Source organism: Larus michahellis, chromosome 3, assembly GCF_964199755.1.
Source record: "Larus michahellis chromosome 3, bLarMic1.1, whole genome shotgun sequence".
Lineage (NCBI taxonomy): Eukaryota > Metazoa > Chordata > Aves > Charadriiformes > Laridae > Larus > Larus michahellis.
This window is the reverse complement of record NC_133898.1, coordinates 14,899,483-14,924,671: the sequence shown is the minus strand read 5'-3', so window position 1 is coordinate 14,924,671 and position 25,189 is coordinate 14,899,483. Positions and strand designations below refer to the sequence as shown.

Below are 25,189 nucleotides of genomic sequence, written 5' to 3'. Positions count from 1 at the left end.
ATGGTGGTGGTGGTGTGGCTTTTAGTGCCAGAGCCTGCAGCGTGGGTGCATTGAGAAATGAGTGTTCCGATGCCATCCCTGTTTCCTCAAGCCATTCCCCTCCCCTCGCACTGTCACTGCCCTAGATGCCATCCCTGTTCCCCATGCCATCCCTGTTCCCCATGCCATCCCTGTTCCCCATGCCATCCCTCTCCCCTCAAGTCACTCCCATCCCCTCACGCTGTCACAGCCCCACATGACATCCTTGACCCCACGCACCATCCCTCTCCCCTCAAGTCACTCCCATCCCCTCACGCTGTCACAGCCCCAGATGCCATCCTTGACCCCACGCACCATCCCTCTCCCCTCATGCCATCCCTCTCCCCTCAAGTCACTCCCGTCCCCTCACACTGCCACAGCCCCAGATGCCACCCCTGTCCCCCTAAAGCCATCCCCGCCACCTATGCCATCCCTGTCCCCTCACACCACCCCAGCCCCTGTGCCATACCCTTTCCCCCACGCCAACCCCATCCTCCCCCGCCATCCACGTCCCCACACGCTGTCCCCGTCCCCATCATCCCGCCACCCCGGGCCCAGCGCCGGGGCGGGCGGCAGGGCGATGGCAGCCACGGACGCCCCCCGCCGTGCTGCGGCCCGCCCCGCCGCTGCGGGCCCGTGCAGGGGCGGGCGGCCGCTTCCCTCAGCGGGGGCCGGGCCGGGCGCCAGCCGTGCGGGGCTCCGCCTCGTCGCGGGCGGTGGAGGCGCAGGCGCGGCCGTCGCGGCCCCGGCTGCGGCAGAGCCAGAGGCGGCGGCGGAGCCGGTCGGGCGGCGGGATGGCGGCGCCGCTGAGCGACGGTGAGCGTCGGAAGCAGATCAGCGTGCGGGGGATCGCGGGGCTGGGGGACGTGGCGGAGGTGCGCAAGAGCTTCAACCGCCACCTCCACTTCACCCTCGTCAAGGACCGCAACGTCGCCACCCCCCGCGACTACTACTTCGCGCTGGCCCACACCGTGCGCGACCACCTGGTGGGGCGCTGGATCCGCACCCAGCAGCACTACTACGAGCGGGACCCCAAGGTGAGACCCCACCGCAGCCGGGCCCCGGGGCGACGGGGGTGGGGGCAGGGGACAGCTGCCACTTCCCCGTCGGCCCCGCGGGTGTTTCCGTGTCGCTTCCCCCCCTCCCCGACGGGGTGTCACTGGGGACGTGGCCTATGGGCGTCCCCACGGCCGTGTGCCTCGCCGTGGCCGTGTCCCCTTGGGCATCGCCACAGCCACGGCCCTGTCCCTCGTGCACCTCACCGTGGCTTCATCCCCACGGCCGCGGGCACCTTGCCATGGCCATGTCCCCTTGGGCATCGCCACAGCCACGGCCCTGTCCCTCGTGCACCTCACCGTGGCTTCGTCCCCGTGGGCATGACCACGGCCGTATCCCTCTAACGCCCCTTGCTCTGGCTGTGTCCCCGTGGGTATCGCCGTGGCTCTGTCCCTCACATGCACCTTGCCATCGCTGTGGCCTTCATGCACCTCCCTGTGGCCGCGTCCCTGTGGGCATCGCCGTGGCCGTGACTCTTGGGTGCACCTCACCATGTCCCTGTGGGCCTTGCCCCAGCCACGTCCCTCACACGCATCTTGCCATGGCTGCGTCCCCGTGGGTGTCACCGTGGCCGTGTTCCTCATGCAGCTCGCCATGGCTGTATCCCCACAAGCTTCTTCGCAGCCCTGTCCCACGCTGCAGCCACGTCCACCCTGCAGCATTGCCACAACAAGGCCCCCTGCGCCTTGTCACAGCCCCTGTGATCCCTCTGTGAGTGTGTCCTCGTGTGGGCCTTGCTGCTGCCAGCTCCTCTGCATGCTTCACTGTGGCCATGTCCTGCGCTCACACCACTGTGGTAGTGTCCCTTGTGGGCATCATCACCTCCGCGTCTCGGCACATGCCCCAGCACAGCCATGTCCTGGCTTCGCTCTTGCGGAGCCCGCAGGCAGCTCGGCTTTGAGGCTGGAGAGGAGTTTCTTGCCTCCTGCAAACCAGACAAGCTCTCCCAGGTCAACAAACCCTGGGGAGTCGGTGGTTCCTGGGGGACTTGGAGGCTCGTGTGCCCTCTGGAGCAGAACAGGGGCTTGCTCCCTCCTCTCCTCCCCACTTGTCAAGTCAGGACAGCGATGCTGGAGATGTTGGAGGCTGTGGGACGTTACTTAGCCCTAATCCTTTTGAATTAAGACTCGATCCAGCACTTAAGTGGACAGCCCCGGAGGGCAGGTGTGTACGAGAAAAGGCACATACCTTCCCAGCGTGCAGGCAGCTGCCTTCCCGAGTCAGCTCTTTTCTCGGGGTTATGGATATTGCCTTGACACAAGAAACAAGCTGCACTTTCACGCCGGTACGGCTGCACCCATGCTGGGAGTTACGCTGCTGCGTGGAGCTCTCCCTTTTATCCTTACTCACGCAAATGCGCCCTGATCCATATTGCTGCGCTAACAGAAGGGATTGTACAGATCCCGTAAGGGCTAAGAGGCGCTTGGAGTGGGGTTGCTTACCGTCCCCTGCGCTTAGCTTTTTCACTAGAAACACATCCCCGTGGAAGGCTGAAAGGAAGAGAGTATTTATGCAACCGTGCCATGTTTTCAGTCTTTCCGATGAGCCCCAAAGGAGCAGATGGACCCTTTCGGACTCCCAGCGGAGGTGGCAGAGTGGGTAATCCCTCTGCTTAGCGTGTCCCAAGGCTAGCAGGGAAGGATCCCAGCTACGAAGGAAAGAGATTCAAGGAGAAGTGCGATTTAAAGTCAGGCTGTTGCTCTGTTAAAAATTCCTGTTTATTTATAAAAAGTATCTGTAGCGATAAATCTGAGTGAGGGCAAAAGTTCGCGTAGCCTGCTTCTCCTCCAACAAAGAGGCTTCCATTAGCATTCGCGGCACAGGCACGGCTCCTCTGAAACTTGGAAGGTCACCACGGAGCAGCCTGTCTCGCACAGTTGTGCCGGCAGCCCCTGCCACCCGCGGGACAGTTGATTTGCTCAACAGGGTGATGGTGTTTGTGCGTGAAACTCGATGCGGGGAGAACAGGAGGCCCCAGGCGACAGGAGTGCTGGAAAATCACTGGCAGGAAGGAGCCAGAGCCCGGCTGGTGTGTGCGAGGCTCGGGGCGGGGGGTGTCTCGCTCCCGCTTTCAGCAGGCTCTGCATCAGCTTCAGCTCAGCACGGGAAAAATTTAAAAGCCCAGTGTAAGCATCGCCTCCACTGAGCTTGACAGTGTATAAATATACCATTCAGCATCCTAGATAATTCTTGCCCTAAGTTAATTAGGGAAACACTTAGCAGGCAACGAGATTTTTTTTCTATAGAAGGCTGTTGGCCGGGAGAGGCGCAGCGGAGGGCTGGCTGGCATCCCGCGCAGGATCCTTCTGACAAACAAACTGCGGTGCGTGGTGTTCGGGAGCAGGCGCCAAGAGCCGGTTTGGGAAGAGACGTCCCGTCTCTGGAAAGCACTTTGGGTCTGCTCTTGACTTTAAGCGACTTCGACGAAAGCGCAGTGCCGTGCTGTGTGTAAGCGTCTTGCTTTGCCTCCCCAGCGCATCTACTACCTGTCCCTGGAGTTCTACATGGGCCGCACCCTGCAGAACACCATGGTGAACCTGGGCCTGCAGAATGCTTGTGACGAAGCCATTTACCAGGTGAAGTCTTGGGGTACCGGGGTCTCCCTGAGGAACTAACCAAACTTTTCCACGTGGAGGACTGCGTATCTTTATTTCTCAGGGCTTCCTTCTAAGGATGTGATATTTTGACTAAACAAAGTGAGGCTTGGCTCTCTGTTAGTGTTCTGCATCCCCCTGGAAAAGACCATAGGGGGACCTTGGGGTTCCTTGGGAGTTGGAGCGTGGTTTTCTCAAACCATCGTTTTCATGTAGTGGCTGGGAAAATCCAGAAGAGTATCCAGAAAGCAACACCCAGTATCCCAAAAGACTAGGGAGAGCTTTCCGTTACTAGGAGAGACGATGGCCCATTGCAGGACATGTAGTCTAATGGGGGAGGCTGGGCCAGAAGGGGAAACAGGAGCACCAAACCACCAAATTACAGTTCATACATGCAGGTAACACAAGGCACTGCAGCAGCACTGCCAGATAAAAGTGAATCACTGGGAAGGAGGAAAAGGGGGGCATTGTTTGCGTGAATTGAAATGTCATCGGATGAGTTCAAACTGGAAAAACCACACCTGAGTACCACCAAGGCAGTCGCAAATGCGAGGCCATGGTTACTTAGGCTTGCAGCCACCTCTGCAGTGACCTTCTTGACAAAGTATGAGTTTTTGGGCTTTCTCACCCAAAAGCTTGATTTCCCCTCTCTTCTTCCCCCCCGCTCCTGACTGGATTGATCCATGTGACACTTCCTAGCAGAAGCTGGCTCTGTCACCACCTTATCAGAATGAGGTGCTGCGATTGCAGATGAAACGTCCCGGCCAGCACTTTCCCTGCCAAGGGACGGGAAGGGATTTCCAGGGAGGGACCTGACACATTTCCTCTCTGAGGTATTGTGCCTCGGAGGGCAGGATGGGTTTTTTCAGGGAGGATCGTCAAGTCCATGTGCTGATTTGGCCTGATGTGTGAGCGGAGACTTCCTTCACTGTAGCCTCCGACATGTGGAGCTCATTATGGCTGGTGGCCAGCTTGGATGGGAGGTCTTGTATCCAGCATGGCTCTGTCACTGAGGGAATTCAGCTTGGTTTTTGTGACCCTGTCACACTGCATGAGGCTTTCCCAGCTTGGGGTTGCAGACCGCTGAAGCACTGGGAGAGCAGTTTGGGGAGCATCCGTGGTGTCAGCCTGACTCCCCACTGTCCCCCTGGCACTGAGGTGGGATACTGCTGCCCTCTGAGGCAGCATCTCTTGACTCCAGGAGAGTTCTTGCTGTTGCCTTCATCCGGCAGCAGCCCCCAGGCCAGAGAACAAATGGCCCGAGAGATGCAGCAGAGGAAACAACTGCTTCCAGCCATGGATTCCGGCCAAGGAGCTTGGTGGCAGGATGCGGGACGGCACGGAGTGTAACAGTGAACGCTGCAGCAACCAGCTGCCGGCGTGGTCGTGCCCTTCCTCAAGGACGGGGTGGGCGCGAGCGGAGGGGTGACGTGTGTACCCAGGCAGGACTCGGCGGTCCCTTCCACGCCGACTTGGCCATTTGCCATCCTGTCTCCAGCGGCGAGTTCGGTGGGAGGACCTCCTGGCTTGAGGTGCTGCCAGGAGACGAGTGTTTTGTTTGCAGTCTCTAAGGAAACCTAGTTCATGGGAAAGCGATGTTTGATGATGGGCTAAATTGTTTTTCAGTTAATTGGACTGCCCGGGGACCAGAGGCTGGTGAGATACTTTGTGGGGAGAGGAGGGTGGAGGGAGGCAGAGACCCCCACCTGTGGGTTTAATATCCCGTGGCGTGCGTTGTTTTGGGATCTGTGTTTGCCCTCCTCGGAGAGCAGCCCCAGGGCATGGGCTTCGGGCACTGACATGTTCTGCTGTGGCTCTTTCCTCAATAGCTGGGTTTGGACTTGGAGGAGCTGGAAGAAATCGAAGAAGATGCTGGGCTGGGAAATGGAGGCCTGGGCCGCCTGGCAGGTAATATGGGGAGAGGGGAGCCCCCTTCTCGCACAGAGCACAGCGGGACTGAGGGTGGCCTGGCTGGAGGCTGTCATGGCCTCGTCACCAGCACTGCAGGAGGACAGCGTGCGGACCTCAGCCCGCAGCCCTTCAGCAGCGTCGTGCCCTCCTGCCTGCTCCTGGCTTGGCCAGAAAGGAGCCCTCTCCCCAGTGAGAGCATCCAGGAGGTGGAGTTGTGTTGTCTGGGACACAGCAGGCGGGTCTGTGGCTGAAAGAGGCCATCTGGAGCCTTTCTTCTCACCTCCCTGTGGAATCTCTCGCTTTTCGGAGGCACCCAAGCAGCTCTCACGTAGGCATGCTATTTTATATATCTCACGTTGGCTGCTATTTTAGTCTGCCTGTCCCACGGGACTGCTGGAGAGGAGACCTCCCCATCGTGGAGGAAATGCTGGGGCTGATAATTACCAGAGCTGCCCCGGGCTGAGGGCTGGAAGGGTTTGCTTTGAAGGTGATGATAGCAAAGTAGCTGGTGGAGCAGCGAGTCGGGGTCAGAAGCCCTGCTTTACCAGGCAGGCAGGCTTAGAGAAAGGCGTGGGCACTGTGGGCAAGTTTAGAAGATCACTTTGCAACAGGGCTGGATTTGGATTTTTGGTGACCTGCCCTTGTCACCAACAACTTCGGGGTGTTTGTGGTGGCTTGGCAGGACGTGCGTGGGGTCCTGCTGCAGGCTGTCTCCATCTGTCCCTTCTGCACGTGGATTTCCTCTGAGTAATAAATATTGGTTGTGGCTGCTCCTCACCCCCGTGCACAGCCGTAGTTGTGGGGTGAGGTTCCTTGTGGCGTGACCATGCTCTGCTCTTCCAGCTTGCTTCCTGGACTCCATGGCCACGCTGGGGCTGGCGGCATATGGTTACGGCATCCGTTACGAGTTCGGTATCTTCAATCAGAAGATTGTTGACGGCTGGCAGGTACACTGGCAAACTCAAGTCACCCTTTCTCCTTCTGTTTCATGCTGCCGGTGGCCGCCTCTGCCTGTGGACGAGGCCCAGTCACGAAAACAGCACTGCGGTGGCTTGGGCCGTTCATAAACGGGGCGTTTGAGCCCATCAGCTGGTGCCAAATGGGCTGTCGCTTCCTACTGCTTGTGCTGACCCTCAGGCTCTGACCACCTGAGCAAAGAGCAGTTATGAGGGTGGTGGGGTGCGTGTGTGGCAGGCACTCACCCAGGGACACGTGCAAGCTCATCCACACCAGTGACCAACCCGGCAAGATGGTGCTGGAGCTGAGCCCAGGGGGCATGGCAGAGGTCTCCCTGCCCGGGCCTCCATGGCACAGCTGCAACAACCCGGGAGTCCCGTCCAGCCTGGCAAGGGTCAGGCTAAGGATGGAGATGTGGCTAAACACCAAATGAAGGTGTCTGGTGGAGGCTGAATTTGAACATGATGGAGCACGTGCAAGTGCCTGGGGCGCTGCTGCTCCTGCGGGTTCCCTGGGAGACGGGCAGCAAGGGCTTAAACAGGGGCTCTCCTGTAGCATTAATGACTGCAATATTTTGCAAGTGAAAATAGGCTAAAAAACTGCCCCATATGGCAGTTTTCCCTAGTGTATGTTTGGAAATGGTTTCCATTAGGAGACCTGTCTTGCTTCTGAGCATAAAGGACCCCTTTTTTACCCCTCAAAATAGCTCTCCATAAGTCAGGAAGGGTGGGAGGTTTGAGGTTGTTTTTTCCTCCTTCCCCACAAAGAAGCTGCAATGCTAAGCTCTATAAATGGTGAAAACAGGGGGAAAAAGCATCCACTGTAATTGGCTTGATGTTACTTAAAAAAGAACGGGCATGGTGGCAATGCTGGGTTGTGGCTCAGACCTGCCGCCGACCTGGCAGAGAAGTGCCTGCAGGCACAGAGCATCTCCAAGTGCCTCTGCCCCTCTGGTTTCTGGTGCACATCAGCCTTGGTGGCTCTACTGAATTCACTTCACTCCCGTTGATGCTGTTATGAGCAGAGGCGCAGAGGACAAAGCAGGTGGCAAGACCTGGTTTCCAGGGCGTGGTTTGTGGCCAGGATCAGCACCAGTGGGCTTCTTAGGGAACCACATCCTACATATCACACTATCATGGTCAAACTGCACGTAAAGCCCTCGAGGGAGACCGAGTTCAGGGGTCTGTGCCGTTCGGATGGTTTAAACCTGGACAGCTCTGCAAAGCTCGTAGAGGCTTTGTAGTTGTCATCCATGTAGTCATCCATGATGATGGATGTAGTCCATCATCATGTAGTAGTTGATGGAGTTTTGAAAAGCCCAGCTGTCCTCTAGAGGCCTCTGCATATCCATTTTTAAAGCCAGCTTACTAAAGCTTTGCTTTTATACTGGCCACCCTTTGGAGAGCCCAGTTTAGCCTTCACTCGGAGGCACAAGCCATCCCTTGAAGCCTGTTTGCCTCTTGCAGGTGGAGGAGGCCGATGACTGGCTACGCTACGGCAATCCCTGGGAGAAAGCTCGCCCAGAGTACATGCTCCCTGTGCACTTCTACGGCCGCGTGGATCACACCCCCGAGGGCGTGAAGTGGGTCGACACCCAGGTACTAACATCTCTCTCAGAGCTGGACGCGGGGAGGATGGGCCAGGGTCGTGTGGAGGGGGAGAGTCTGTCCCCAGGCTGCCTGAGGTGGTCAGACTTTGCTTGTCTGCCAGTCTGGCAAAACTCTCTCTGTTACCCCTTGCAATTACGAAGGTGACTTTGTTGGCTACGTCTGCAGTGGGATTTGAGGAAAAAGAGGGATGAATATTCAGTCACGGCTGTAACTTCAGATCGGTTGGGGCCTCCTCTACTCATGTCCAGGGTGAAACCCCAGAGTCTTGCATGGATTTATGTCGGAGGAGGACTGTATCACTGGCAGCAGTGGTAGGCTCCTTCCATACTGCTCCTGGGCTCCTCTCCTGACCCCAGCACTAGTCCAGGGTTCCAGGGATCCCAAGCGGTGCAGTGGAAGCACTGCTTCCCGCAAGGAGGTGAATTTTCCGATAGTGCCGTTAAGGGAAAGAAGTTGTAAAGGCTCAAAAAACTTGGCTCACTCAAGGCTCACTCAAACCCCGTGGTTTTGCAGGTGGTTCTGGTGGTGCTGCTGTGGGTGGAGATTCATCTCGTGGGGTGGCCATGGAACAGTCCCCTCGGTGTTTAACTCTCATGATCACAGCAAGTTTCTCTTTCCCAGACCTGCCTAAAGGGGTGGAGTGCTGTCAGGGCAGGCTGGAGGCATGGTTTCAAGTCTCCAGTCTGTCTGGAGGCCTTGTTTTGTGGCACAATGGAGAGCAAATGCTTCTTCAGCCTCCCACAGCTGGGGAGGTCATGCTGTGCTTGAGGAGCCTGTGTCTGCTCAGAGCACAGGCTGTTGCGCCGTAAATGCATTCCAGTCTTACAGCTGAGGAAGGCAAGCTTTAAAGAGGCAGAGATTTACTAAGAGGATTGAAGATGTTTCAGCCTCTCCTGGCTAAGCACTGCCCAGGATGGAGGAAGGAAGGACTATGAATTTCTCTGGGATTCAGGGGCGTGACCTAGCCTTGTTCCCATGGTGTTCCAGGGTCTCTGAGCCTGATGAACCAGCTCTGTCCACCTGAGGAACGCACAGTCATAAAGCCTCTTCAGCCCTGAGAGCTGGAGCTCAGTTGTGGAGTCGCCTGGGCCCGCTCAGAGGGGAAATAAACCCGGTCCTTTTCCAGGGACCCTGGTTTTCGAAGGCTGTGCGGTGACCTAGGCCATTCCCAGGACACACAGTGCAGGGGTTCAACACCACAGCCCCGTGAACAGCACGGAGACACCCTGCCAGAGCTCTCCGGGGAAGCGTACATCCACTTGGGGACCGAGTGCCATTGCCTTTCGACGTGCTCTTCTTCTGACCCCAGCATTAGTCCAGGGTTTCAGGGATCCCAAGCGGTGCAGTGGAAGCACTGCTTCCCGCAAGGAGGTGAATTTTCAGATAGTGCTGTTAAGGGAAAGAAGTTGGAAAGGCTCAAAAAAAGCCAAAGACGCAGTCTCCAAATATAGCATCACTTAGTTCATGTGATGTGTGCCCCAGTCCCGTGGCTCAGGCAGGGCAGGCTTTCTGCCTGCTTCCATGTTCGGAGCTGGTAATAGCAGCTTTGAGAGCCTGAGCTCTTGCTGATTCTCCCCAGAGGCGGGGTGTTGCCGACGCCAGCACGAAGAGGCTGTTCAGGGTCAACGTGCTGATCTGCTGGGTTTTCCCTGCCTTCTGAGCACAGCTCCTTCAGTTCTCTGCTGCCTCTCCCACCTTTGCTTGGGGACAGCCTGGCTGTCACGCCGGTACACACTGACTTGTTCAGGAGGATGCTGGCTCCTTTTGCCGGTGTCAGAGAAGCAAGCCCAGGCTCCGTGCTGCAGGATCAGGGCCTTGCTCCGCAAGCACTGTTCAGCTCTGCTGGCATTAGCCCTCAGCCTCTTTGTTCCAGGCTGAGGACGGGGTGCCTTGCCTTGCTGCACGGCAGGTCTGGAGACACGCAGATGTTGGCACAACAGTGAGCTGGAGCACACGAGCTTGGAAGCGCATCCATGCCTTGCCTGGCTAGTGTAATCTGAGCTGGGAGCCCCAGTGCTACTCCCTGTAGCCGTGTGTGCAGCATCCTGATGCTTAAGCATCATCCGTGGAGTGCACTGATAGTTTTGCGCTCATGTTCATTTCGGGTGCTGGAGATCTCAGTGGATTTACCCAGACAGGTTCAACACACCTTGACCGTCAGCTGAATTGCCCTGAGAATGGCGCTGTGGTGGTAGGGTTTGGTGCTGGCAGGCTGCAGAAGGCTAAGGGGCAGGATTCAGGCTGCGGAATTTATCCCAGATGGAAACACAAAGGTCCCAGCTGCCCTGGCCCTACCCCAGCCCAGACAGAATCGCAATGGCCAGCTGAGGATGCTTGCAGTGCTCTGGTGACTAACAGGTGTGACAGTTGGTACAGGAAGGTCAGCAGGTTGCTTGCATCTCTCTCTTACATGTCATTGATGGGCTCGTAACTCCAGTTTGTCAGTAAAGCTCCAAGCAGCACTTCTTCTCCTATTAATGCTTTGCCAGTGGATGCTGGAAGTGCCCGTGATAGCAGGAAAGCCTGTGAAGCGCAGCCAGTGTGTTTCAGTGAGGCAAGATCCTTACCGCAGCCAGTCTGTGTCCTCTGGATTCTTCTTGTAGAGGTTTCAGCCACTTTCCCACCTTCTCTGAGGCCACCGTGCTGCTAATCAGAGGGGAATCTTGTCCTTTTGCAGGTTGTCCTTGCTATGCCTTACGACACGCCAGTGCCAGGATACAAGAACAACACTGTGAACACCATGAGGCTGTGGTCTGCAAAAGCGCCCAATGACTTCAACCTCCAAGAGTGTAAGTGCTGTCCCTCCACTGCCTCTCTTCTGGCCAGGCTGGGACATGGTTGTTCCTGTGTGCATAGCACCTGGCACAGCACTCCCCATCTGGCCTGTTATCCATACCTCCTGGCCACTTCCAAAACACGTGTGCATCCATGGATCACGCACACTACCTCAAACCACTTCCAGAGCCCTCATGCACCAGGACACCCATCCGCCCTCCTTCCATCCCCGTCACGCTTCTCATGTTCTCAAAACCTGGCCCGTGCCTTCCCCGAGGGACAGACCAACCTCCCACTGCCTTCCCCACATCACCAAATGAGCTGCAATGCCATACTTGCCATGGAGGGTCATTTCTCTGCGGCATCATCCCTTAGTGCTGAAGGAAAAGAGCAGTACAGCCCACCTCACTGCTGGTTTCCTTTGGGTCTACCTGTGACCTCTCTAGGGCACTTGTCAGGCTCTAACTGTAGTGCTGAAGAGCAGATACAGGGCAACCAACACACAAAATAGTGCTAGGCTGTTACAGAAGGGGAAGGTTTTAGACTAGACTAATTTGTTTTATTCTTCCGTACTGGCAAGCACAGAGATGCGTGGGTCCAAGTAGCCCTGCCAGGAGAACTTGTGTGGGACGAGTGCTGATGGTTCTCAAGTCCTCATAATGTCTCTTCAACTCTTGATTGGCAGCTGCGAGCTGGGTTTCGGATGAGCCTTTTGTACCCTTTAGGAGTTGAGTGTGATTGTGGTCTTTGTGCTTCTTTGCCCTGCCCCATTTCTCCTTAGTCCTTAAGCAAGACTGCTAGTCACTCACTTCCTTTTTTTGCCTTCTCTGGCTGTTATCTGTCTTCAGTTTTTTTGTCTGTCCTTCCTGATACATGTGTCTTCAGAAACCGCAGGGAGATGTGCCTTTTTCTTATCCCATCTCCTCCTGTCTCTGCTGCCTTTCACACATGTACATTCCCATTCATATTTCATTGATACCAGCCTGAATGTTCCCGTTACAAATCTATGAGAGAAGAGGGAAAAGCACAGTGTCAGGCACCTGCCTGAATCTCTGTGGCTGCTCTGTGTGTTTCTCTCTCGCTGCAGTCAACGTGGGTGACTACATCGAGGCGGTGTTGGACAGAAACCTGGCAGAAAACATCTCCAGAGTCCTGTACCCAAATGACAACGTGAGTGACTCTCTTGCCTCTCTTTCCTGCTGCTTGGCATCATGCTCCCTGCAGTTGTGCTTGCAAACAAGGGGGTGCTGGAAGGTCACGGCCACCTGATGTTTATTGTCCTGGTTTGAGGATTTTTAGTACGATAGGTTGGCCCCCTAATTCTCAGCACACAGACACAGCTCTGCTGGCTTCAGAGGGTCTCTGCGGACTGATGGCAGCCGAGAGTCTGGCCCGTATTGCATAGCTGCTGTGTTCCCTGCGGCAAGGAGGGGAAGACATATTATTCCTTCGAATTCAAGGCAGTTGCCTATTTAAGCTCACCCTTTGCAAAAGCAAGTTGTCATTTCGGAGGCGGCCATGAGGGGGAGACCCATTTCCAGCCCCAGTTCAAGGGATTTCTCACTGCAGGGACTGTCCCAGGCCATGCACTCCCTCTGCACCGGATCCTAAAGGGAAGAGCCCTCGCTATCTAGTCATGGATTAGCATCTGTGCTGGAAAAGTTCATCTCCTCCACTTTATCCCCACCCTCTCATTCCTGATGGTGTTTTAAAATAGACCAGTGGGATGCGTAGCGTGCATAGGAGGCAGCTGGTGTGTCCAGAGACGCTGGCTCCTGGCTGTCGCAGGGAATACAGAATCCTTGCTCCAAATAATCCTGCAAAGGGTCTTGCAGTGAGGGAGCGAGCTGCACTTGCTCTAGAGGAGTAGGATGGATGTGGCAGGTTCTGTTGCCCTCTGGAGGCAGCTGTTTGGGATGCTGAGCCCCTTGTCAGTCCCTACAGCTGCCACCCCATCAGGGGCGGCATCAGAAACACCCACATTTGCCCCGATGAGGTGCTGAACCTGTGAGGCCTGTTGGGAAGTCCATCAGCGTGGACAGGAGCATCTCCAGGGCTTTGGCTGCCAACTGGGGATGGCAGCTGCAGCACTGACAGCTGTGGTTCCCCCCCGCCACTTGCAGTTCTTTGAAGGCAAGGAGCTGCGGCTGAAACAGGAGTACTTTGTGGTGGCTGCTACCCTCCAAGACATCATCCGCCGCTTTAAGTCCTCCAAATTTGGCTGTCGAGACCCTGTGAGAACATGCTTTGAAACCTTCCCAGACAAGGTGAGTTTGTGGGCAGAGGGGGGTCCGGGGGTGTTTCAGCCAGACCTGCCTATCATGAGGGGAGAGCAGGATGCTCAGGACCAGGTGGGAGCACCTATACAAAGATGCTCACAATTTGGGTTGGAAAATAGGTGATCTCCAGGCCTATTTTCCCAGGGAAAAATTTGCAATTTGGAACAAAACTTGCAAAGGTTGAATGGCTCCGTTCCTGGAAGCTCTGTTTCTGGGATGTGTGCCATGAGAAGAGGCCTGGGGCCGACTTTCACCCTAGCCCCGTGCCTGCGGGACATTGTCCCAGTCCTGTCACTGCCAGATCTGAGCCCAGCAAGTCTGTGTTGCAGGTGGCTATTCAGCTAAATGACACCCACCCTGCCCTGTCCATCCCAGAGCTCATGCGGATCCTGGTGGATGTGGAGAAAGTGGACTGGGACAAGGTAAGCAGAGCAGGGAGGTCCATGCCGAACCTTGCAGTTGAAAGAGCTTCTGTCCTGTCCCTCACCCGCGGTTTCCTTTCCCTTCCTGGCCTGGGCACCTGCACGTTAACCTGCTGTCTGTACCGCAGGCCTGGGAGATCACGAAACGGACCTGCGCCTACACCAACCACACCGTGCTGCCCGAAGCCCTGGAGCGCTGGCCGGTCTCCATGTTTGAAAAGCTGCTGCCACGTCACCTCGAGATCATTTACGCCCTCAACCAAATGCATCTGGACGTAAGGGACTGGGCTGGTGGGAACTCGGGGGGTCTTGGATCTGTCTGCCTTTAGAATGGGAATGTTCCTAGGCCCTGTGGCTGGGTCGCTAATGTCCCTCTTTCTGCCTGCCTGCCTGCAGCGGGTGGCAGCTCTCTACCCAGGGGACATTGACCGTCTCCGGAGGATGTCGGTGATCGAGGAAGGAGACTGCAAACGTATTAACATGGCGCACCTCTGCGTGATTGGCTCCCATGCGGTCAACGGCGTGGCCCGCATCCACTCTGACATCGTGAAGAATTCTGTGTGAGTTGGGGGACACCCAGGGCACGCGCCCTTTCCACTCACTGGGCTTTGCCTGCAAGCCTGCGGGGCTAGTTGGAACAATCGGGTGTCAAGGTCTGCTTTGGTTGCCCTGCTGGGCATGGCAGGCTGGGGACACTGTCTCATTCGCATGTGTTGCAAGATCTAATTCATCCCCCTTTGGAGCTGGTGAAACCCTCGGCATTACGGCTGAGGAAGGGGGTGAGAGGCAGCATAGAGAGTTCACGGTTGTTACAGGGAGATCGGCAGAGACTGCCCCGAGTCGGGAGCACATACAGTGGGGGGCCCAGCTGAAGCTCTGGGTGGCGGTGGGTGGTTCAGAGCTCCCTGGTGTTCCAGGTTCAAGGATTTCTATGAGCTGGAGCCGGAGAAGTTTCAGAACAAGACAAACGGGATCACGCCGAGGCGCTGGCTCCTGCTGTGCAACCCGGGACTGGCTGATGTTATTGCTGAGGTGAGTCACAAGCATCTGAAGCGAGGGGCTGAGCGTGATCACCTCTTCGTCTGCGCTGATCAGACCTGAGGCGAACGCCTGGCGGGTGTGAGCGAGGACAACCTGGGAGGAGCACGCCTGTTGCACATGTAGGTGTGAGGTTGGCTGGGCTTCAACGTCAGGGATGATAGTTGCGGAAATTTGGATCTGGTTCCCTGCCCTCGCAGTGGCTACACACCACCCGTCAGGCAGTACCATGGTGTGAGAAGTGGGGTGTCTGCAAAAGCATTCAGCTTCACAGGCACAAAGGCGCTCCCTTGGAGCTCCATCCCCGGTTCTGTCTCCTTTGTTTACCAGGCCCCCTTAGCATAGGTTTTTGCTTCGCATTGTGACATGGCATAGCTGAAGGACATCCTGCAATTAAATGTATCTTATTGTCCTGCCCATCAGTTTCTCCAGCTGCCAGGAGGCCCTGGTACCTGTGCACACATCCTCCCTCGAAAGCTCCTGGAGTTAGGGCTTTTGCAAGTGCCTTGTTTCCCCTGTACCTTTGGGTTCCCTGATGACACAGAGAAGTAACCTCGCCATAAGAAACTCTGTCCCTTTTCCTGGAGAGAGTCTCTTCCAATTCCCAACTGGGCTGTGGCATCTCTGTTGGGGAAGCACAGTTGTGGACTGGGTGAGGTGTCTTACGGGTGGGACATACCTCTCTCCGTTTATTCTTTTAGAAAATCGGGGAAGACTTTATCACAGATCTGAGCCAGCTGAAGAAGCTACTGGATTTCATCAATAATGAGTCTTTTATCAGGGATGTGGCGAAAGTCAAACAGGTAATGTGCACTGGAGGTGGGGTGGGGGGAAGAAGGCTAAAGGCACCGTGCTCCCAGGGACATGCCAGCACCAAACACTTACTTCTGATGCAAGGCCTGGGAACGCCTGCCTGTTCCTCATCAGATTTTCTTGCCAGGAGAACAAGCTGAAGTTTGCAGCCTACTTGGAGGAGCAGTACAAAGTCAAGATCAACCCTTCATCCATGTTTGATGTTCAGGTCAAGCGAATCCATGAATACAAGCGGCAGCTGCTGAACTGCCTGCATGCTATCACCCTCTACAACCGTAAGTCCTGCCTGGGCTGGTGGGCAAAAGGTGGGCAAAGGGTGGGCAAACCCTCTCACTGCCAGGGTTCCCAAGTAAAGGTATGCCAGCTGGTGGCCAAGGACTCCTGAGCCTACCTCTGCCCTCCAGTCATGAGGGGCTTCTCTCCAGGAGGGAAAACGGAGTGTCTGAAGGGTCATACAGAGCTTGAGGAAAAGCTCACAGCCCACATCTCCAGCCCAGCTGGGTCCCAGGGCATGGGTAACCCCCACACCTGTACTGCAGGTGTTAGGACTGACCTGGTACAAGTTAAAACCCCACTCCCCAGTACATGCGTCGGGCCCCTGCCCCTTCCCAAAGGGAGGCAGGTCATTGGAGCTCTGCGTTGTGCTGGCTTGAGTGGTTCTCCGAGGACTTTGCCAGCCCATTTTTCATCCAGCACAGCTCTAGCAGAGGTCTGGTTGGGCTTCAGTGTCCTGCAGGTTTGCTGGGTCAATGTGACGTGGGCTGGGGTCCCAGCCCACCTCTGATGCACGCGATAAACTCTGTCCAGTTTATCTTCACTTCAGTTGCATTATGCCCTGTTCTTTCAGGCATCAGAAGCGATCCATCCAAATCCTTTGTGCCCAGGACTATTATGATCGGAGGAAAGGTAACGTGTTCCAGACTCAGGGCATGCATGGCTCGGTGGGGATGTGGGGAGGGTGCTGTCCCCTTTCTGTGGCTTTTCGGGGCCTGCTGTAGGTTAGCCAGCATGTGTCTGCTGGTGGGCTCTTCAGGAAACACCTTCATGGACTAATCAGACTGAACAAGGCCCTATCACTCTTTCCCTGTGGCTCAGGCCTTCTCCCAGGAGGGTGCTTTTGCTGGTCCATGTGAACAGCAGAGGCAAGGCCCAGATTCTCCCTGTGGGAAGGACCTGCACTGGCACCTCTCATGCTCTCCCTCCCTTAAAAGCCTTCACCGTTTCTGGGCTGCTCTTCTTCAGGCGGCCCCTGGCTACCACATGGCCAAGATGATCATCAAACTCATCACGTCCATCGGTGAGGTCATCAACAACGATCCCTGTGTGGGGGACAAGCTCAAGGTCATCTTCCTGGAGAACTACCGGGTATCCTTGGCTGAGAAGGGTACGTCTGTTTTTGTGTACTCGCAAGTCAGGAGCTGGGCATGTCCCACCTGAGCCCAGAAACTGGCTGGCCTGAGAGGCTGTCATGGCAGGTGACCTAGCTCTCCCTTAGGAAGGGCCTGAGGGCTCCGCACAGGGCAGGGAGCCAGCTTCATGCAGGAGCGACAGCAGCTGCGTGGGGTTGGGGCAGGGCTGAGCCTGGCTCTGGCTCCAGAGCCGCGCTGTTTGGGCTGAGGTTGAGGTCAGCAGATGCCCAGGGTTGTGTTCTGCTGTCCTGGGCCCAGGTCGTGGGGAGCTGCAGTGTGCCAAGGATTAATTCCTACCTCTCTTGCACCCGGCAGTGATCCCAGCAGCGGATCTCTCCCAGCAGATCTCCACAGCCGGCACGGAGGCCTCGGGTACCGGCAACATGAAGTTCATGGTGAATGGGGCCCTCACCATTGGTACCATGGATGGGGCCAATGTGGAGATGGCTGAGGAGGCAGGCGAAGAAAACCTCTTCATTTTTGGCATGCGGGTGGAGGACGTGGAGGCCCTGGATCGCCAAGGGTTGGTGCTGGGGAGACCCCAATGCGTGCCGGGGCTTGTCAGGTGGGGATATGGGTCCCAGCTCTGGCAGGGAGAGCCATGATCTCTGGGGGGAACACCTTCCTCCCTGGGCAGCTGTGGAGCAGGAAAAAGCTGGGGGCTGGAGGCAGCCCTCCACCTTGGGCTGGTCAGGGAATGGTCCATCAAGGATGCAGCCCAGGCAGCTCGCCCAGAGCACAGCGGCTGTGAGTGGGACGCGAGCCTGGGCACAAAGTGTTTGAGGCACTGTGACTGGTCTCGGAGCCACTGTCAGGGTGCTCTGATGGGACACAGCCCCAGGAACAAGGCCCCCTCGCTCGGGAGCCATACCATATCCTTGCCTGCCCCAGGGTCCTGCTCTCTGGGTGCTGGGCCCCAGGGGAGAGCATCATTCCCTACAGCCCGTCTCTGCTGGGCGCAGGTACAACGCGCGGGAGTACTACGAGCGGCTGCCAGAGCTGCGGCAGGCCATCGACCAGATCAGCAGCGGCTTTTTCTCCCCTCGAGACCCTGGTTGCTTCCGGGACGTTGTCAACATGCTCATGTACCACGACAGGTGAGTCCTGGCAAGCATCCTCTTTGGTGGGCTGCTCTCCACCTGCCCAGGCCACCTTCCCAGCCGGCCTGGGTGCCCCTGGCCAGGGACTAAGCCCTGCCTGCCTGCAGGAGGATGTCCGTGCCGCCCTGTCCTGCCACGCTGGGACCCTGCAGCAGGCAAACCCCAGCCTTACTCTGCTTTGGGTTTCAGGTTTAAGGTGTTTGCCGACTACGAGGCTTACATTAAATGCCAAGGCCAAGTGGACCAGCTGTTCATGGTAAGAGCTGCCCACTAAGGGGGAGGGATGGAGTCCTTGGCCATGGCAGTGCAGTGGGGAGACCGGGGGGGAGCTGGGATGAGCATGTCCCCGGGGAGTTCTCCTTACAGACACCACATCGTGTGGGCATGAGGCAGGTCTTGCCGTTTCGGCAGCTCCACAGCGCAGCATGTAAACCAACTAAGTGGTTCCCTGCAAGGCTACAAGCAGGGACAAAGCTGAGTTAACACGTGCTGACGTTGCCTCTCCTCTTCCCAGGACCCCCGGGAATGGACTAAGAAAGTCATCAGGAACATTGCGTGCTCGGGCAAGTTCTCCAGTGACAGGACCATCATGGAGTACGCCCGGGAGATCTGGGGTGTGGAGCCGTCTGCCACAAAAATTCCCCCACCCAACCTCCCCCGGGATTGATGGAAGCACAGAGGGAAGGAAGGAGGGATGGGTTCCCAGCCCAGGAGGCCTCACCTGCATTTCACCACCAGTCAGATGGGCTCGGCTCTGCAGGAACAAGGCCTTTCCCTCAGGAGGGTAGAACAATGCTCTGAGGAGGAGCCCTGACTGAGGAACAAGAGCTGGGGGAGAGGAGAAAGGACCCTGTATTTGTACCCACGTATCCAGCCTGCACGTGCTGCGTAGTGCTTCTAGTGAGATGACCATGGATAAGTCTTCCACAGCTGTGCTCCATGCTTAACAAGGGCTTTCCAACTAAATCCTCCCCTCTCCCCCTGCATGCAGCCTGGCCTGGCCTCCTTCGCCCTGCCCCATGAGCAGGTTTAGCCAACACAGAGTGTCTTGCATCCTCCTCCAGTGGGTCTGCCAGCCCCAAAGCTAGGCGAGAGGCCACTGTCTGTCCCTCCGGTCATCCCCTTCCCCAGTAACACCTAGAGAAGGTGCAGCTGGCTGTTAAAGCAGCTGGCCCCAGTGCAGACACCAATGTCACATGCCATGTGCCACGAAGAGAAGGAGAGAGGGCCTGGGATCAGTGACTTCCTTGCCACAAAACTTGCCGTAGCCTCCTCCCACGCCTCTTTGTTAACTAAACGCCCAGTAACCAAGCCACTCCAGAGATTTTTTAGCTTCCACATCTGCATAGAGAGGGTTGTACCTGCCACTGCCAGCTGGGTGGCTGACCCTGCCGGGCCCGTAGACCCCAAGCAGTCTCTCGGCTCTCCAGGCACAGCTGTATGCTGGGTGCTACCCGAGGGGTGAACTCTGTCACAGCTCCCGTGTCCCTCCACAGCTGGGTCATGCTGTTCCGTGTGTCCCTCCCGGTGCTGGGGTCAGAGTTAACACCCGTAGTGCTCTATAGTGCACCAGTACTCCCCTGTGTTGACACCAACTCATTAAAACGACCAGAACACCTGCTGGTTTGACTTTGGGCTGACTGGTGACTGCTCCACAGCTGTGGGTTCAGGTTGCAACAAGGCCTTGCAGCTGTGGCTTCACGGGATGTGGTCCCCTGCAGCACACACGGTGCTGAGGTGCTGGCACCATCATGGGGGCAACATGCCCATGGCAGAAAGGTCACTCTTGCCAGTGCGTAGTGTGTACAGAAGGGAGCTGGTAGCAGAGGCTGCACTGGGATAGATTTAGCCCTAGCTATCTACCTGCACCCCGGGCGTGTTGACTACATGCACTGGGGTGGAGGTTACAGGGTTGGGTTTGCCCTGCAAATGGCACACAGGGCTTCTGTGCTGGAAATCCCACGGGCGGCTCCTGTTTCCCCCATCCCCAGTGGGGAAGCAGAGCCTTGGCTGAAGCCAGACTACAGGCACAGACCCACTGGGCTCCGGGAGAGCCGCTTGCCCAGACCCAGCATCGGCCACGAAGACTTGCCCAGTCCCAGCTGCGAGCTCATCTCCCATGCGCAGCCCTACTGCCGCCCCACCACACACCCAGCTGACCTGCCCAACTGGGAAAAAAAGTCTCAAAAAGCACCAGGTAAAACGGGTAAAGCTGAAGTGATCAGCAGTCAATGCCTTTATTAAAACTACACCACTTTTAGATAAACATTTCAGTTTAAATTTCCAAGCGTATCACTGGCCTGCTAACGGGAATGGCGGTGCTGGGATCACCAACACCAGCAGTTCACGTGCTGGACCCTCGGCTCTGTCCCACTGGAGGAAGGCGGCCAGCCAGCCTCCGGCTCAGGCTGCGCTTTGCCCCAAGCCAGCTGCCGGCAGCAGCATTAGCTGGAATGTGCACATCACTCTCCAAAGCCAAGTAAGTGTTTCTCTTCTGTCAGTGCAATAAATACAAGTGCGTCAAACATAATTTAAGTGGCACAGTTAGCTTATGAGTATCATGGGTCAGAAAACTCAGGGACAACCACGCTATGGCAGAAGAATCTCATTACAAGAACAAGCTACTGTCTGCTTTGCAACTAGTATGAGCCTGCAGATATAACTTGGATGCATGCTGAGCAGTTTACACTACGCTGTACACCCCTGAACGGACCCTTCAAGGCAGCACAATTCACTCTGAGCGCTAGTGACTAAACCTACAGCACCTGCTATTGTCTACACAGACTGACGGGGCAGGGCCGGGTCCCCAGCCAGACACCACAGAGTCAGCCTATGACTCTGTCTCAGTGCAGAGCTCGTCGGTGACATAAAACAGCCCCTCTTCTAGCCCCAAGCAGGGCAAGGACATCCCCAGAAGCTCTCCTCATGGGAGAGGCTCATTCACACTTTTCTGCATCCTGGACAATGTGCTCCGACGGTGGCTGTGAGATGAGCTGACAAGTGCTAGTGGAAGTGCCTGGGATGCCCAGAGCACAGAAGGGAGGCAGGAGGGAGAAGTGTGGGGTCAGGGAACAAATACCCCAGACTGTTATTTTTGCATGAAGAACCGCATACCACCGCCTGCTTTTAACTGCAGAGGAACAGTGTGGCCACCAGGAACAGGAAAACCTGATCTAAGGAGTTCAAAGGTAGACGAAGCAAAAACCTGCCTTTCCCATCCAAAGGAGGCGCGTGTCTCTCTGGGCGTGTACAGGGAGAATGGAAGACGTCCATTCCCACATCCTGGGCCCATGTTGTTCATGGAAGGGGAGATCAAGCAAAAAAGTAACCTCACACTTTCCGGCTTAAACTCCCAAGTTTGCGATTTACCTACATATGTCACTGCAGTCTTAATAGGAAGCGCATGTGAAAGGGAGGAGCTCCACAGAGGATAGCAGGGATGGGAGCAGAAATTAATATTCAGAAGGAAAAGGGTACAGAAGAGATAAAAGGGCACTAAGCTTTTCCATTATATAGATGTTTGAAAAAGGAAGAACAAAAAAAAAATCTTTCATTTTATTTCCAAATGCGTGCAATTAGCCCAACACTTGCAACACATTGTGACTGAAGAGCTAAATAAAAATACCTCTCACCACCTGCATCTTCAGTGTATTTGTAATTACAGCCACTTAGCGAAAGGGGAAGGCAAAACATGTATTTCCTAGAAAGAGAACACCTCAAACTCAAGCAAGACACCTGTGGTATGGAGATACGGCAAAAGCCATTTGCTTACAAATGAGTCTCTACATGATCCAAAAACAGCAGCAGTGTTTAAAAGTGAAAGAAACACCCTTGGTCATGACGCGCGTGTCCCAGGAATGTCTGTCCTCAGCGGTACCCGCTGGATTGGCCAGGCTTTGTTGTGCTTACATTTTTCACATTTTGGTACCAGGCTCCTGGTCCGTTTTCACCCCTCCATCCAAAAAAGAAGCCAGCAACTTCTTTCTTCTACCATCACAGATGCTGATGCCGGGAGCTGGAGTTGCCAAGGGTACACATCAGGACCAGAGTGGGAATCCCTGACCTCCTCTAGTGCCAGGGATGGAAGAATGGCAGACTGACCCACAGGGAGAGGGGAGGAAAAGGAGAGAGAGGAAGGAAAGAAAGGAAAATCTCTGTGCTGCTAAGCAGCCAGTCTTCAGTGATGATGCTCATGTTCAGATTTTCCCAGGAATTCCCTAGGAAAGGAAACAACACAGCAGTGACGCTCAGCTCAAACTCCGGAGCATGCTGCAACCTGCAGGTCTTCCTGTTCCCCTGGCAAATACTAGGGCTTGAGCACTTGCAGCTACAGGGAACAGCACTGGGCTTTGCTCTCACCCACCAGTGGTTCCCACTAGAAGAGGCAAGCAAAAGTAGCTGCTCTGCAAACAACTCCGCCAGAGCATCCAGCTCACAGCAGAGATAAACCAGAGAGGAGAAGCGCTCCCAATTTCCTGTGGCTCCCCTTCCCAAAGCCTGCTTTGCAGAGAGGTGGAGAGCTCTGGCTTTGTGCTAAGCCAGCCCCAGTATCTCACCCACTCCGGAGACCAAAGTGGTTTTCCTAAGAGCTGCCCAACACAGGCGCCTGTTATACACCTCTCTCGCTCCTGCGGGCATGTCACAGTGTGCCACAAGGCCCCAGGCACCTCCCCCTACCCCCCAAGCCAGAGGAGACACTGTTTAGCTGGGCTGTTACCGCAGTATTCGAGGTAGCTCTGGACTCCTGTAGATGTACTTGTGCCGGTAGCCGAGGTCTGTGTGGAATGGAACAAACTGCACCTTATAGTCTCGGAAACTCCGTGACGTCGCAGCGATGTTGTAAAGCTGAGTCCAAGGGGAGGCAGGTGAGGGATGCATCTCACTCCAAACCAGCCACCCCACCAAGCCAGCACCCCTCGCAGGGGTGGGTTATGGGCCCTGGCTTGAACAACTTTGCTAGCTCTAGCTTCGTTTCACTATTGATTTGCCACCTCCAACACCACAGAAGTTGTAATGCCTTTGGGCTACGCATTTCTACATACACCTTCCTATTGCTGACTTGTTGCCTGGCTGGGGTATCATTCTATCGACAGCAGTTCCTCCCACCAGAAGTTCCTCCCACCAGACCAGTTTGCAAAGCCACACACATACCTTCTTCCCTAGATGAAATGGTACCACCGGGTCATCCTCAGCATGAAGGATGAGCAGGGAACAGGAAATGTATTTCACACTGTAAAAGAGACGACAACGTCACGAAGGCTCAGAGCAATCCCATCACTCTCTAACACCAACACACTGGGATTTTCAAGGAAACTGCAATGACAAACATGTCCTGTGGGTCATTAACCGCAGTTCAGATCTTGCAAATACTATTATCCGGGTACCATTCATTTGATCTATAGAAAATTTACTAGCGAAAGGCACCCTTGGAAAAGCTATTTGCTGCTTAGACCAGAGAAAAATGGCTAACCCCACTGCAAAGCATCAACCCACACTGGTTTGGTTTCAGTATTTGAAACCAAATTCACAAATACTCAGGCTCTTGGATGAAAGGCTCAGTGAAAACAGTGTTACGACACGCAGGATGGCTTGTGCAAATGCACAGCAGAGAAATCTCCCCAAACCTTCAATGTCCCAATGCTACTGTTTAACATGTAACGTACACTTGAAAAGCCTAAGTCACGTGGATCAAATTAGCATATCCCTGTGCAGTCTCTGTGCTCTCAGTTGCATCTGTCCTTATTAAGAACAATTAAAAAAGTAAGAGCTCCACAGTGCAAAGCTGTGCTGCACTCAGGGCTGCGAGAGTAACTGAGATCCCTTCAGCATGTACAATGCTCCAAGAAAGAGCAGAGTGCAGTCTGATGTCTATCCTCCTTGATGCTTGCCACAGCTCACTGCTGCCACAGCTGAAACCCCAGCAAAGCGGGAACTCACTTCTCATCATTTGCAAATTTAATTCCACTTGTCGTGATGGGGTCAAGGAAGAACCAGTCAAACCCAGGGAAGTATCTGTATATCTGAAAGGGAAAATTAGTGTTAGTGGCAGGCGCCAGCAGAACGCTTACACAAACAGCAGTAGCAGTAAAGGGGCAGGCCACTATCATTCCAGTAACATCCCTTGGCTGCTGGCAGCGCTCCCTGCCGCGAGAGCGGAGTCTATCGTCCCCTCCCTATGTTTACTGCCCTTTCTGATCCCAGTTTCTGCTTTCTTTAAGCAGGCTCCGCACACGGCCCTGGTACTGCTTATTGTATTGGTGTTCCCAGGAGCTGCCTTAAATGCAATAACGCTTATAAATATCGCTGCTGCCCCACAAGGCATGCACTTAGCTCAGCTACATCACTTTTGGAGGTTAATTTCTAAGCATACAATTACATGCCACTAGCGTGACAGCCAGTGTACTTGCCACAGAAAAGGGGTGACTGCGCGCCTCCTCCCGTATGTTGGTGAATGGAGATTCCAGTATCAGGGCATCTGGGGGAGTTTCTGAAAAGTCAAAGGCAATGTGCTGAAATGCAGGGGTGCAGGTAGCCAGCAAGGTCAGGGTCTGCCATACGAGAGCAGCTGCCAGCGTGGTGCACCAAGGACAGCCTTGTCACAACCACAAACATAGGTGGAAATCTGGGACGCCAGCAGGACCCAGCCTAGGTGGGAAGAGCATCCACCCACCAGACTTACCTCTCTCGCAAAGACGCCTCACTAGATTTGTTGCCACCCTGGAAAGAACAACAATGATCGTTTAGTCTGGAGCAGGCCCTCTGCAAAGCACCAGGCTCTAGTAGTAGGTGGCAGAGGTACAACTCAATGGCTGTAACGTTGGCCCCCTCACGCTGTTTGAGGCCTGGGCAGCCAGCCCACAATGACTTGGGTTCCCACAGGTCTCCCATACCCAACTGTCTCAAATGGCATCAGGCACCTCCATTTAGGTAAGTGATCAAGTCCAAGGAAGCAGCACACCACGTAGCCGCTTGGAAGAACCTCCTTTAAGGTGTTTCTCAGGCTCCCAGCGTATCTGCAGCTGTGTGACACAGCCTCTGACCCCTAGACCACAAAGGCCGAGCAAGAAAGAGGGGAATGCGGGGGTACAGGCAGAGGGGTGCTGTGCTCCGGGCAGCTGGAGCGCAGGGTCCCAGGGTGACACTGCAAGGAGTTTCCATAGCTGGGTCAGAAAGCAGCGAGGTCTCCCCCATGCATTTCCCTAACAGG

General features: G+C 55.5%; 2 protein-coding genes across 3 annotated transcripts in view; one reads left to right on the top strand and one right to left on the bottom strand.

Moving 5' to 3' along the window:
- The first annotated feature begins 729 nt into the window (after positions 1-729).
- PYGB (glycogen phosphorylase B) lies at positions 730-19,603 on the top strand. The gene is made up of 20 exons (XM_074578762.1): positions 730-1,055; positions 3,549-3,650; positions 5,498-5,576; positions 6,423-6,526; positions 8,003-8,134; positions 10,824-10,935; positions 12,009-12,091; positions 13,045-13,188; positions 13,530-13,622; positions 13,751-13,897; positions 14,019-14,182; positions 14,540-14,654; positions 15,362-15,463; positions 15,601-15,748; positions 16,321-16,379; positions 16,716-16,857; positions 17,198-17,405; positions 17,845-17,979; positions 18,172-18,238; positions 18,497-19,603. The coding sequence occupies exons 1-20, from the start codon at positions 813-815 to the stop codon at positions 18,647-18,649; spliced, it is 2,532 nt and encodes an 843-aa protein (XP_074434863.1). The 5' UTR covers positions 730-812; the 3' UTR covers positions 18,650-19,603.
- A 577-nt stretch (positions 19,604-20,180) lies between these two features.
- Positions 20,181-25,189, bottom strand: part of ABHD12 (abhydrolase domain containing 12, lysophospholipase) — a 40,538-nt gene continuing 35,529 nt past the window's right edge. For both annotated transcript variants that reach the window (XM_074578763.1, XM_074578764.1), the window contains exons 8-13: positions 24,662-24,699; positions 24,390-24,469; positions 23,920-24,002; positions 23,134-23,212; positions 22,700-22,827; positions 20,181-22,199 (exon numbers count right to left, since the gene is read on the bottom strand). In XM_074578763.1, the coding sequence (XP_074434864.1) occupies positions 22,160-22,199; positions 22,700-22,827; positions 23,134-23,212; positions 23,920-24,002; positions 24,390-24,469; positions 24,662-24,699 (448 nt within the window). In that variant the 3' untranslated portion in view covers positions 20,181-22,159. The remainder of the gene's footprint in view (positions 22,200-22,699; positions 22,828-23,133; positions 23,213-23,919; positions 24,003-24,389; positions 24,470-24,661; positions 24,700-25,189) is intronic.

Bases quoted from the DNA above. Each gene is read 5' to 3' on its own strand.
- PYGB (XM_074578762.1), top strand. From the start codon at position 813: ATGGCGGCGCCGCTGAGCGACGGTGAGCGTCGGAAGCAGATCAGCGTG. The intron at 12,092-13,044 runs GTGAGTGACTCT...CGCCACTTGCAG, and splicing joins TCCTGTACCCAAATGACAAC to TTCTTTGAAGGCAAGGAGCT. The intron at 15,464-15,600 runs GTAATGTGCACT...TTTTCTTGCCAG, and splicing joins ATGTGGCGAAAGTCAAACAG to GAGAACAAGCTGAAGTTTGC.